Source organism: Takifugu flavidus, chromosome 17 (genome assembly GCF_003711565.1).
Source record: "Takifugu flavidus isolate HTHZ2018 chromosome 17, ASM371156v2, whole genome shotgun sequence".
Taxonomy (NCBI): Eukaryota; Metazoa; Chordata; class Actinopteri; order Tetraodontiformes; family Tetraodontidae; genus Takifugu; species Takifugu flavidus.
This window is the reverse complement of record NC_079536.1, coordinates 8,494,672-8,509,039: the sequence shown is the minus strand read 5'-3', so window position 1 is coordinate 8,509,039 and position 14,368 is coordinate 8,494,672. Positions and strand designations below refer to the sequence as shown.

General features: G+C 44.6%; 1 protein-coding gene across 3 annotated transcripts in view; it reads left to right on the top strand.

Annotated features, from left to right (window-relative positions):
* The first annotated feature begins 9,423 nt into the window (after positions 1-9,423).
* The window catches only part of myripb (myosin VIIA and Rab interacting protein b), a 55,978-nt gene continuing 51,033 nt past the window's right edge, over positions 9,424-14,368 (top strand). Inside the window, exons 1-2 of one of the 3 annotated variants that reach the window (XM_057013305.1) lie at positions 9,424-9,645; positions 13,620-13,829. In XM_057013305.1, coding sequence (XP_056869285.1) covers positions 13,720-13,829 — 110 coding nt within the window. In that variant the 5' untranslated portion in view covers positions 9,424-9,645; positions 13,620-13,719. The remainder of the gene's footprint in view (positions 9,646-13,619; positions 13,830-14,368) is intronic. The other 2 variants (XM_057013304.1, XM_057013306.1) reach the window with 2 other exon arrangements.

Below are 14,368 nucleotides of genomic sequence, written 5' to 3'. Positions count from 1 at the left end.
TTTAGATTGTGGGAGTGTGGAACCCAGAGGGACTGGAGAAAATACCGGAATGAGAACATGTACAACCTTCTGCAGCACCTGAACTCTGAAATAAACCGAGGATCTGGGATTGTCTGCCATTAGAAATCATGTTTCCATAATTGGGAACAGCAACTTGATATGCCAGAGACTGATTAAAATCCCAAAGGCCTAATTTAAACTGCCCTGACTTTGCAGAAAGGAGATTTTTTTTAAAAACCAAAACAACCATTTCCACTGTCTGCCATGACCACAAACAACTGAGACAACTAATCGGCAACATAAATAGTCCTACGTGTAGCAATGTCTGTGTCTGCGTGGGGGAGTTAGCAAGAGAGCTGTTTGGCAACAGCCTGGGAGATGACAGAAAACAGGAAAATGGACTTCGGGGACGAAGTCTGAATTAAAGACATAGCTAAAAGTTAACGGATGTTTTGGATTGTGTAATTGAGACATTGACTCCCCGACGGCCCTATTTGCTACAGGAGTGGTTCACCCAAATTACAGGGGGGAAGATTTTCTCCTTCAGCCTACCGGTAAATCCCATCCATTCATTAGATAGTTGTGGATTTATTTGCCCAGATTTTCGAGGGCTTATTTATCTGATTATGTATATAGTGCAGTAATTAATGGAAGGATCTGCTTTAATTCAATGATGAGCGCACTGGAAACATTTAACGAAGCCCTGCAGGACCTCAGTCTTTTCTGCAGTTATCAATTTATTCTATTATTTCACAGACTAAAACAGAAGGATTTGGTCTAAGTTAATGTATTTATGTCAACAGCATCACATATGGTCATCTGGATCACATTTCTCCCCCTTTAAAAAAAGATTTTATAAAATAACAGACAAACTTCTATTATATGTACAGTACACAAGAAAATATATAATAACTTTACCTTATTAATAAAGCTTTTAAAAAGGGACATTTCAGGGAAATGTGCTTTTTTTATTGCTTCCAGTGTCCTCATTGAGAAAACTATTCTTTCCATCACAAATATCACAAATATCTATCACAATGACATGTATCCATCTATAGATGGGATCTTTTTAGACGACAATGTGATGGCAGGGTTTGAGTATTTTGATAAAACTTTTAATATTGAAACTATAGGTCAATGTATTGAACTCGGTTCTCAGTCCTACAGTCACAAAACACAGAGATTACTGTAGAAAATGGTCTATAAATTCACATTCTTTCTTCTTAATTATGAAAGCTTTTTAACTTAATGGCAGTGGATTGTTTTTTATTAAATTCTTATAAAATAAGACCCAGATGAAAACACTTTCGAATGAAGCACATCTCTTTCATGCATATTAAAGGAGTTGGCTCAGTGCTTTATGGAGCAATCTCAGCTCAATAAAAGCTGCCTTTACAGCTTTGCATGCAAACAGTTAACAGTTACAAATACGTAATAACCAATGTGAGTGGATTTGCCTTCCCCTTGAAGGGCCTACGATACACTCCTGTGCAATATGAACCAGTGACACAACAGTTTATTATCCTACTCGTACATCCAGCGTTTGCACCAAAGAGCACTTTACAATCATGTTCCTTCGTTGTTATGCATACGTTTAATGTGGGAAAGAGAGGAACATTAAGAAGGGCAGCAGTGTGTCTTTAGATAATTGCATCTCCTGAGAAATTTGACTCAGTCCCACATCTTGGTCTTGGTCTGTGTGACTGCACAGTCTCATGGGTCACAAATCAATACTCTCTGCTGCACTCTGCTCTCTTTTTGTCTGTGTGGCTGCAGCTGTGCAAAATGGAGGAAAAAAGGAAGGAAATTAGTCAAGCTTTTAACCCTGTCATTCAGAAACACTCTGGTTGATAAAAAGACTATAGTTCTGCTTGCAACAGGCGTGATAGTTGTCTGTGACCTTACATTTGTTTTTCAGTTTATGTCTTCATCGGCACATTAATCACACCGGTACACCAAACCATACTGGTGAATCAGCAGTCACTGTCCTTTAGGATCAAAACAGATTCTTCTCAGATGTTTCAGCCGCTCTGATGAGGTTAGATTTAGTTTTGTGTCGTCTGAGCTCTAGAATGAGTCATTGTGTTGCATTAGGGTTCAGAATTACTGGAAACTCCAGTATTTCTCCATCAACAGGACACCAGGTGTGAACATAGATCATTCCTTCCACTGCTGAAATGATCTTCACCTCATTGTGTCTTGGAGTTCAGCCGACACCAAAAATTCCTCTGGAATTAAGCTAACATGCTAACATCAAGCTCCATTTAGCTGGGCTACAGTCATTTGCCCAAGTCATTTAATTTTCGCTGCCATTATAACAATCTACACTGTGTCGACTTTCCGGAAGTTGGCTGTTTGGAAACGTGGACCTTTTAGTCTGGACACATCAGCTTCTGAGTGTGGGCCCAGCAAAGGTTAGATGTGGATTCTGAAACTGTACTTGCATCATATCTACAGTCAAACAATGATTGATAGTTTATAGATTTACAAAGTGTGGCTTTAACTCAACTTGCCCAGTCATCAGAACCTTAAACTGCAGCTAGAATAATAAACACCACATGATCCCATAGTCAGGCACCGTGTATGCCCTCTCGCTGCTTCTCAGCCGTCCCTCTTTCCATTCCTGTTACCATGGCAGCAAGGAGATAGATTCAAACAGCGCCGCTGTGGGTTGAAACCTTTCGCAAGTGGTGGGAGATGACAGTCATTGTCTGGATGAGATGACATGTGGACGCATTCACTGTGACGTGCAGCAGCACATGTGTTTGCCTGACAGCAGCTATGCACATTGAAAAGGTTTTATTAGAGGATGCAGAGAGGCTGTAGTCATATACCAGCATACTTGATGCACATGATACCAAAATTGGCATTAAAGTTAAAGAGCAAATAAGAAAGCTAACTGCAATTATAAAATGGAATTAAAAAATAAACATACGCCACCCATCATGTTGGGCGTAAACCTCTCAAATTAACTTTAATCTACCAAATTTTAGCAAATGCATCACTAACAGGGCAAAACAACGAACCAGTCTGTGAGGAAACACCACAGACTTTGACTAGTCTTGTCCTGCATTCCATTCTCTGTTGATTGCCTGCGGCCTCCTCATTAAACCGCACATCATAAATTACTGTAAATGTTAGGTGGGAAAATATCCTGTTAGTAAAACACCTCTTAACTCTTCAAGAGAAATCAGAGATAGGTTGACATTTTATGTACTTGTGGGCTGATTCTATGGTTGAAATAATAGTCACAATTTAAGTGAAAATGCCTTTTTTATTCCAAAAATGTTGGGAAATGCAGTGAGAAAACACCTCTGCTGTGAATTGGCAAAAAAAACGGGAACAAAAGTCTGGCAAATTTACTTTCACTTGTGCACGTTTGTGAAATAAACAGGGGGCTGAGCGAGCTCCTGGGCCGTGGGATGAATACAGTCAGGAAGGAGACGGACCAGACGGTCGATATGTTGTGGTCTCTGGAAGGGAACAGTGTTTGGGGCTAAAAGGAAGATCTAAAGCCATGCAGGCAGAAACCTTTGAACATGGATGAAAAGCATGTTTGGATTATGCGTGTTTTATTTTTCTGCCATTGAGCTGCTGTTCTGGAGCATTCAAGGAAGACAACACTGTTTTTTTGGTGTGACTTTCCGTCAGCTCCTCCTTGACTCATTACCTGCACCCACAGAAAAATCAGCCTCTTTCTGAGTGTTTTATAGGGAATCGGCTCGGTGGGCACCTTCAGGCCCATTATCCTCCCTGCAGATTTCTGCATTTGTAACCTGTAAAATTACCAGAGAAACCTCCATCACCGCGTCACTACCTTCTCACTCTGGTTGTGCAATTAAATCCGATTTCTTCATTTCTCCCCCGAGTAACACGATGCATGCGGTGACTCACTGTGTTTGTTTGCTGATTGTGAAGCTTTGTTTCCACCACAGGAACAACTGCCACAAGAGTAGTTAGTCACGCTGAGTAGACCAAGGCCTCACCTCCAGCAGGCCACCATTGCAACAATCCAACACTTGTTGCTCATAAGTGGCAGACAAAGTTTGGGGGAAGAAAAGCAGGAAGTTCCACACACAAATCATGTTTCTGACCAAATATCCAGACAGGAATCATACAGAAATCATGTCTTTACCAGGGAAAAGAGAATAATTGTACTTTATGAGCTTGCTAACAGTTGTTTTACAGCAATTTACAGCGTAATCATGTGTAATTCTGAAATGGTCAGACCTAACACCTGCATGTGAACTTACATTTAGAGACCTGAGCATTGCCACATGGTTCATCGTGAAGCATTTTTCCAATGGTCAGTCTCCAGATGGATCTAAAATAAAATGTGGCTTTCATAGAAAGATTAAATAGAAATTTTGCTTCAATTAGACAATTGTAGTGACAAATGTTTTGGTTACCATAGAGACACTGCTATCCACCATCAGAGACCGAGATTTTGAAAACAGTGGATTTTCAATCCAGTTCCAGTAGAGTGAGAAATTGTTTCCTCTTCAAGAGACTCTTTTTAAAGTTGGATTTTTTGACCTGTTTATGATTCAAGATTCAAGATTCAAGAGTACTTTATTGATCCCTTTAGGGGGTGTCCACCAGGGAAATTAGCATCTCCAAAGATCTACAAGCATCTACAAAATTTCCCACCACCATTACACCCCATTAAACCTATTAAAGATAATAAAAATATAATAAAATAAGAAATAAAATAGAATAAATTAAAAATAGAATATGAATCTAAATATAAAACTATAAAAATGTTCCAGTTCTCCTGTTGGCCCTCCTCCCCCCTGTGAGGAGTTGAACAGCCTGATGGCTCGGGGGATGAATGAGTTCCCCAGTCTGTTGGTCCTGAACTTGGGGAGGCGCAGCCTCTGGCTGATCAGGCTTCTCTGGCTGTGGATGACAGTGTGCAGAGGGTGGCGGTCATTGTCCATGATGCTCCGCAGCTTGTCAATAGTTCTCCTCTCTGCCACTGTCGCCAGAGGTTTCAGCTTCATCCCCACCACCGAGCTGGCCCGCCTGATCAGCTTCTCCAGCCTGGAGAGGTCCGCTTTTGTCGCACTCCCCCCCCAGCACACCACAGCGTAGGACAGGACGCTGGCGACCACAGACTGATAGAACATCCAGAGGAGTTTCCTGCAGATGTTGAAGGATCTGAGTCTCCTCAGGAAGTACATCCTGCTCTGGGTCTTCTTGGGCTGATGGGTGACATTTGGTTGAAAGATGAGACCAGATGAGGAAATGGACACCCAAATGCCAATACGCCCCCAGAGTTTTTATCTCTGAACACGCCTGCAAACAAATGAATGCTGCTAGTGATGGCATCCACATGAACACACACACATGAACACACACATGATTGGAGGCCCAGAATCCTCTGCTCCCTTCATGTGCCAACTCATGCTGACCTGTTGATTGCAACGCAACACGATTGCCATTAAGGAAGGAGTATAAGGAGATTCTCAAGTGTAATGCCTGTATTCCATGTAGATGCTGGAAAAAACCCTGAGTGGCCTACGATAATACAGTCACCAGCAGTTCTGGCCTGCTGCTTGCATTTAGTTCAAAGATTTTCTCCTAAGAAAGAAATGTGTTCAACAGACCAGAGATCATGTTTCGTTTCGTTTCGTTTCGTTTTCTCCCACTTATCAGAATCTGGGTCGCGGGGGCAGCAGCTTCAGGAGAGATGCCCAGACAGCCCTCTCCCCGGCCACTTCCATCAGCTCTTCCGGGGGAACCCCCAGCCACTCCCAAGCCAGGCGAGAGATGTAATCTCTCAACCTAGTCCTGGGCAGGCCCTTGGACTGGGCAGTGCCCTTGGACTGGCACACCGGGGTGGTGGTCCCTATTTTTAAGAGGGGGGACCAGAGGTTGTGTTCCAACTATAGGGGGATCACACTCCTCAGCCTCCCTGGGAAAGTCTATGCCAGGGTGCTGGAAAAGAGGATTAGACTGATAGTTGAACCTCTGATCGAGGAGGAATAATGCGGGTTTCGCCCCGGTCATGGAACCACGGATCACCTCTTTACCCTTGCTGGGGTGCTTGAGGGGAGTTGGGAGTTTGCCGAACCAGTCTACATGTGTTTTGTGGACTTGGAAAAGGCTTATGACCGGGTCCCCAGCAGCATCCTGGGGTGCTCCGGGAGTATGAGGTGGAAGGTCCCTTGATAAGGGCCGTCCAGTCCCTGTACCAAAGGAGCAGGAGTTTGGTCCAGATAGCCTGTTGTAAGTCGGACTCGTTCCCAGTGAGGGTTGGACTCCGCCAGGGCTGCCCTTTGTCACCGGTTCTGTTCATAACTTTTATGGACAGAATTTCTAGGCGCAGCCGGGGAGTGGAGGGTGTCGAGTTCGGTGGGCGGAAGATCTCGTCGCTGCTTTTTGCGGATGACGTAGTTCTTCTGGCGCCATCGAACAGGGACCTCCAACATATGCTGGGACGGTTCGCAACCGAGTGTGAAGCGGCAGGGATGCGGATCAGCACCTCCAAGTCAGAGTCCATGGTCCTCGCTCGGAAAAAGGTAGAGTGCCTTCTCCGGGTTGGGGAGGAGGTCCTGCCCCAGGTCGAGGAGTTCAAGTATCTCGGGATCTAGTTCACGAGTGAGGGTAGGATGGAACGGGAGATCGACAGGCGGATCGGAGCGGCGTCAGCAGTGATGTGGGCGCTTAACCGGTCCGTCATGGTGAAGAGAGAGCTGAGCCGGAAGGCAAGGCTCTCGATTTACCGGTCGAGCTACGTCCCAGTCCTCACCTATGGCCATCAACGCTGGGTGATGACCGAAAGAACGAGATTGCAGATACAAGCGGCTGAAATGAGTTTCCTCCGCAGGGTGGCTGGGCTCAGCCTTAGAGATAGGGTGAGAAGCTCGGACATCCGGGAGGGGCTCGGAGTAGAACCGCTGCTCCTCCACATCGAGAGGAGTCAGTTGGGGTGGCTCGGGCATCTGGCTAGGATGCCTTCCGGACGCCTTCCCTTAGAGGTGTTCCAGACATATCCCACCGGGAGGCGGCCCAGAGATCATGTTGTTCTTATACAATCAAAATTGTTTCAAGGCGCTTTCCAGAATCCCAGGGCCTAACCCCCAACAAGCAACAGTGGCAAGGAAAAACTCCCCTTTAACAGGAAGAAACCTTGAGCAGGACCAGGCTCATGTAGGAGGACCCTCCTGCTGATGGCCGGCTGGGTAGAGAGAAAGGAGAGGAGAGGAGAGGAGAGGAGAGGAGAGGAGAGGAAACCATGTACCAGTGGGGTGACAGAGGCCTGTCAGGTGATCATGTTTCCGGACCCCGGCAGCCTCGGCCAATAGCAGAAGAGCTAAGATGTTAACCTAATGATTAGATGACCCCCTAAGTATGATAGTTTGTCTGTCTATGATAGTAACTGGAACTGCAGAATTAGTAACAATAAGATTTTTCAAAGAGGTAGGTTTTAGGTCTGATCTTAAAAGTAGACATGGAGTCAGCCTCCCGTACCTGGACAGGGAGCTGGTTCCATAGCAGGGGGGCCTGGTAGATAAATGCTCGGCCCCCCATTCTACTCCTAGAGACTCTGGGAACCACAAGTAGACCAGCATTCTGACAGCGGAACGGTCTATTGGGCTGGTAAGGAGTCACTAGTTCCTCCAGGTAGGATGGAGCTAGGCCTCTGAGGACCTTGTAGGTCAAAAGAAGGGTTTTAAAAATTATTCTAAATTTAACGGGCAGCCAATGAAGAGACGCCAGTACAGGAGTTATGTGATCTCTTTTGTCAATACCTGTCAGAACTCTGGCTGCAGCATTTTGGATCAGCTAGAGGCTTCTTAAAGAGTTGTTTGGACACCCTGATAATAAAGAATTACAATAGTCCAGCCTGGAAGTAACAAATGCATGGACTAACAGCATCATGCCACATCAGTAGTTTCCTGATCTTTGCGATGTTTCTCAGGTGAAAAAAGGCACTTCTAGAGACTAATTTAATGTGTGAGTTGAAGGAGAGATTTTGATCAAAAGTTACTCCAAGATTCCTCACAGAGAGACTTTAATGTTAATGAGATACCATCTAGAGTGATCATGTGATCTAATCTATCCCTGAGAGGTTCAGGACCAAACACCATGACCTCAGTTTTTCCTGAGTTAAGGAGGAGGAAATTTGAAGACATCCAGGACTTTATGTCTTTAAGACAGGTCTGAAGCTTCACTAACTTATCTGTCTCCTCTGGTTTCATGGATAAATAAAGCTGGGTGTCATCAGCATAACAATGAAAATGTATCCCATGCTGCCAAATAATGTTCCCTAAGGGAAGCATGTACAAGGTGAAAAGGATTGGTCCAAGTACAGAACCTTGTGGAACTCCATGGCTAACCCTACTGTATGAAGAGGGAACACCATGGACATGAGCAAACTGGTATCTATCAGATAAATATGATCTAAACCAGTCTAGTGCTGTCCCTTTAATCCCAATCACATGTTCCAGACATGTGTCCTCATTCTTTTCTTAGTAATTTTAAAAATAAATAAATAAATAAAGGTCTAGCATACAAAGTGAATTAAGTACCACCTACTCACTTCCATCCCATTTTGTGCTTTCTGTAGGCTTAAAGGCAGCCTAAAGACTCTCATATACTTTACACACATTAAATCCAGGACCTGCTATGATAGCATAGATAAAAGTTTCTAGGATTGGTCTCATAGCTTTAAGCCCTCTATCAAATCATATTTGTCACCTTCCTGTGTGAGTGGACAATAAAAGACACGCCCCCATCCCCACTATTGTGACTGGGTTTATTATAACATGTTCTGAGCACTTTGTCCAATAAAAATGCAACCAACTGATTCCGAAAGTGAAAACTCTTTAAATCACAAGTTATACACATTTTTAAAAATAAAATTTGAAAAAAATGATAGCAAGTCAGCAAGGAGGTCAGATGCACAAAAATCCTGCATAGTGTTGAAGAAGTATAGGAGCATGGAGGTGAGGTGACTGCTGTGGCCACAGCCTCATGTGTTATTCATATTAAACATTCTGCTCTCTGCTGCTCATCTGCACAGTCTGTGATTTTACCACACTTTTACTTTTAGTGCGCACAAATCAAACCAGTTTTTCGGCAGATACCATCAAAGATGTTAAATGCCAGAACAAGGGGAATTACTCCATGGCTGGCATTTGTGAATGGAGTACCCAGCCAACTCGCTGCCTCCTCCTTCTATCTCCTTCCTGATGAGCGAGTGCCAAATGTGAGCCTGGGAAGCCCATTCCTGCAAGAGAGGATGAGCTCAGATCAGTCAACAGACTGATCAGACTCCACAGACTCCGGATTCCCCACCGAGCACGAATGCAGGAGGGATAGAGGTTGGGTGCCGATCCCTTACATCCCTCCGCGCTCCCTCCCTCCTCCGTCCTCGTCCCTCCTCCTACCTCTGTGTAATACAAACCCCGTGATCTTCCATTCAGCTGTGCAGACTGCTGTTTTGGGGTGGGGGGGAGTGGGAGGGAAATAACAAACACCGAGGAGCAAACGGGCAACACAAAAGTATCCCGGAGACCGACAGGTGTCGCGGAAGTTTACGCTCGAAGAAGCGCATCCCTCCGCATCCTTCTTTGTCAGTATCTGGGATAAGAACGAAGCTGTAACTGGCGGTCCTCTGGCACCCACTGATCCCGTGTAAGTGATTCTCCTCATCAGCAATAAAGGTGGTTGCGGGGATCGCGGACGTGGAAATGAAAATGTCGGCGTCAGGTGTCCGCTCGAAGGCGTGTGACGCGGCGGCTGTCCGCACGTTTGCATCCCTTGGTCCGAAACCATCATGTTGGGAAATTAGGTTGATGTTGGACGCTAAAGCAGACGGGGGATTAGGTGTAGCTGTTTTCCTTTAAATCGGGGAATGACGCGTTTCAAATTGTGTGGATTTAGGTGAGGAAAAGTGAGGGTGCAGGCTGGAAAGGCTCACTGGCTGATGAGCGCAGTTGGTTTGTTGGCTCGCTTTGTGGTACAGCCTATGATTTGCTGGCAATATTACATCGCTGTTTATTTTTTGGGAGACCCCCCAAACCATCAGCTCATTCATAGAAACGGAAATTACTTCCCTTTCTTAAAGTTGGTCCCGCAGCTCTTCTCATTAGTTTGTCACATGCACACAGCGCCTCAGAGCATCTGCTTTGAATGCTGCACGTCCATGCAGACACAGTGTGTGAGAGTGTTAAAACAATTCTTCTGTAATATTCTCACCTGTTTTGTCACTCCGCATATCAGCAATTGACCACGTAGGAAAGACACAAGTAGACACATAATCAGGGACTCCTGCTCATATCAAGAGAGACTTTGGGGGGAAAAAAAGACAGGATGCTTTAAAGTGAAATTCTTTTCTTGAATACAGAAGGAGTGGGGTAGATGCGTGAATGTTCAGGCTGATAAACTGCTTCAGGAGCATGAGCAAAACAATCCCCAGAGTGGTGAAAAGCTGTGGATCAGGTTCTTTTTACAGTACTTTACATATTTGGTTGTTATATTTAGTGCAGTGTGAGCCAAATGCTGCGTACCCTCTGATGGGGAACAGGCTCGGAACTGCAGATGTCCTTCATTTCCTGTCTCCTCTTCGCTCTGACCGAAGGATCCGAAGGAGAGCGTCTAAATACAAGCAGTTGATTCAGCGCTTGGCTGCACCGGCACTTTTGTGGCGTGCCAGCAAGGCCTCGTCAGCTCTATTGTCTCGCTGAGCAAAGACAAGTAATGTTCAACAAAGTGGCGCTGAAGTTTGAGTCAGTGATTCTGCAACCATTTAACACCAGCAGGTTCACATTTAATTGAAGATATGACTGATTGATGCTTATCTGGTGGAAAAAGCAGGTTTGTGATCCATTAGGATGACCTATTTTCCCTCCATTCTCCTCCCTGTCTCTTTCTGTCTCCCCACTCCAGCCACCACATGTTGGCCTGTGCTGTTGTGGCACTTTGGAATCTGACAGCATTGACCGAAGTGGCAACGAATCACAAGACCGTTTATTGATTTTGATTTTCGCGATCAGCACAGAAGCTGCTTTAAGAAAAAGAAAGAGGCTTAAAAATGGAATTTTTCAAATAGGATTATTTGAACCCTAATTCATAATTAACACTGCCCATATCTGAATTTTAGATGTAAAGAAGTTACTCACAAATAACTCATAGTAATATTAATACAGACTTAACATCAGATGGAAATGCATCATGCTGTCACATGTGAGGGACAACATCAGACAGATTTGTTAGCTGTTAGCATTTGGTGATAATTGTGCCCCGGTTTCTCAGGAATTCCCCCCATTTGGTGCATTCATCCATGCTGGCATTGTGATTGTTGACAACAGTCAGCCACAATTATCTGCCTTCTCCAAACGAGCATAATGTGGTTTCAGAAAAGGGGAACGGGGTAAAAAAAAAGCTAAATGCATTAAAATATGAACCTCAGCATACACAATATTATCCTGTTGTCTGGGTACACAGTTGCTGCACTTGCATGTGCACTCAAGCCTCACGAGCAAACATTCTCAGACGCATGTGAGGGTCCATCCTCGTCCTTGTCACCACACGCTATTAAAAGAAGGCTGGAATGACTGCGGTCCCTTGTGGCTATGCAATAATGACCATAGAGTAATGGCACATTAGTCTCCTCTGCACATTAGCAGACTAACAGGGATAAATAGTTTGGGCCAGCCACTTGCAGACGAGCTCACCATTGCAGCGGAACATTCACCCAGTTTGTCTGACACCGAATAACAGCAAAGATGTCAGCCAAACTGGATGAACGTTCCACTGCTGGTTGTTGAGTGATGACTGTCCGAAAGGGAGTCACTGTCTCAATTCACAATTTAGAATTAATGGCTCATTTATCCTCTTGATAACTTTATTTCTTTTTGGTTTCACAGTTATTTATTTGCTTCCACCATTACTTGGCCACATTAACCAGGAGGATTAATGCATCTTCTGGGGCTCTTGAGTACTTCTTTGCCACCATAGATCAAAGCTTAATTTATTTGCGTGCAGCAGCGTTTAAGTGCAGCTCATGATGATGATGACTTCATGAAACTTTGTAATGCATATTTACCTTGTACAATAATGATGCACTAAAGGAAGAACCTTTTATCAACCAAAACCAAATCAGTTAAAGGTTTCCCTTGTTTTATTAAACATGAACAGAATAAATAGACTTTTAGGCTGCATGTATCATTCTGCAACAGTCTTTAAAAGAAATCAAGATCTTTGTAATGCTAAAGATGCTAAAAATGCTAGCAAGGACAATCTCATTTCCTGGCCCTGTGCATTAATAAGATGCCCTTCTGTGTAATGGAGGCCGCTGCTTCAGTAACCATGCGAGGTTGCGCTCTCATGTTTTGTGGAAATCTGCGGCTGAGTCGGTAAATGATGCCATTTTGGGTGTCGTTCCCAGGGATGAGGGCGGCGACTATTGCTTTCATAGTGTGTGACTGGCACTGTGACGGTCTGTTTTCACACCATGTGAAAACAGATGTCTGAGTCACATTGATCTTACAGCTCCCCCCACCCCCACCGTCACTGAGACAGTGACAAAAACCATCTCACAATTTTTAGTCTGTGTGTGTGTGTGTGTGTGTGTGTGTGTGGGAGGGTGGGAGGGAGGGAGGTTGGGCAGGCGTGGGTGTGTGTGTTTACATTTGCCTCTTGAGGATCACATATTCCATCTCATTCTGTGTATAAAGAAAATAAAATAGAAGAAAATAAGATCCCAGATGGGTGAAATGGACCTTCCCTGATTGACGACGTGTCCTGAAAAGTAAAACCAATACCACAATTTGGCTTTTGATCGAGTTGCACGGTCATTTTGGAGAACGAGTGAGTTGGAGACACTGAGCCAGTAAAACTACCGGGGCAAGAAAAGATCAGGCGTAATTGTTTGGTTTTTTTCACTTCCCCCTCTTGTTTACATGCTGTGGTTAACAAACTGTCTCTTTCTCTGTGTCTGCATCCATCCTTCTTCACCTCCGCTTCCCTGGTCGTTCTGTCAAAAGTCCGAGTTGTAAAAGATATTTGTATCTATTTTCTGCATAGGCAACAGAGTCTGCCACTGAGTTGCATAAAGTCAAACACCTTTTATGAAACTAATCCTTGTGGTAAGAAATCATCTTATACTGGCTGAACATTCAAATTTGAGGGTTACTGTTTCAGAGAATTCCTTCAGAAATTAAATTTTCTGTATTACCTTTTCAAACAGGGCCAGGTAAATGTCAGTGGACCCTGGGAAAATATATTTTCAGCATCTTTCTCAGCTCGTTTGGTTGCTTAGAGATCAGAGTCCACGCTCCAGGCGAGCTGCTGGTGCCACGCTGTGTGTTTTGTTCACGAGTCCTAAAAGCAGATGCTGGAGCGTTATTTGCACAGTGAGATTGTGGCTTGCTTGGTGCATATTTGCTGGATGCTTTTTTTAATGGGATGTTTATATTTCTGTACATTAAACAAGCAGAAGATGTTCAGACATGTTCAAACCCTAATCCCCATAAAACTTGATGGAAGCCCTACAATTTTCACGAGATTCTCAAGAGAACAGCCTTGTGTGAGCAGTCCTAACAATAACCCTGTGCAGCTTTATTTACCATAAATGCACCATTTGACCTTCTTCTGACCTCTTTCAGGGTTGTCCCAGCCTCGGCCCCCAGATTGGCAGCAACCGTGCCCCTCCCTGGACCCTCCCCCTACCCGGACCAGCATCTCAGCGTGGCGAGGTCAGGAGCTATGGGCCGGAGGCTGGACCTGTCGGGCCTGACGGACGACGAGGCGGAGCACGTCCTGAAGGTGGTGCAGCGGGACATGAAGCTGCGCAAGAAGGAAGAGGATAGGCTGAGGTGAGAGAGGCTCCTCCCACCACCATGAATCTGTCTCAGTTTACACGTGAGGTGACACATGCTGGTTGATCTGAGGAAACATGACAACTCACTGGAAGCTGAGGTGATCAGAGAAATTGATGCCCAGCTAACCCAGTTCTACCCACCCTCCTCCCTGTTGATGCTGGTTTAGTTTTGCTGGCATTGGAAGGTTTCCTTATTGGTCTGTTCCCAGGACTGCTGTACCCATGATGCAAATTATTTGCATTTTCTCCCATTCTGGCTTTCATGTAGCAAATATACACACTCTTCCTGCTGACAGCGGGCAGTTGAGCAGTTTGTGCTCCATGTGCCAGCTGGGAACTAAAGGCACCTAATTGGTCAAAGGCCTTCTCTTGACATTTCTGGAAGGTTTAATACGGTCTACACACATTCATTTAAGTAATATGGCCTCTATAGGATCTGCGGCCGATGAAGGTTAATTTATTATACTAATGCAAACTAAGCTCCAGGACATCTTTGATATATTATTTTATTTTCTCACCTTTTCAATATCCATC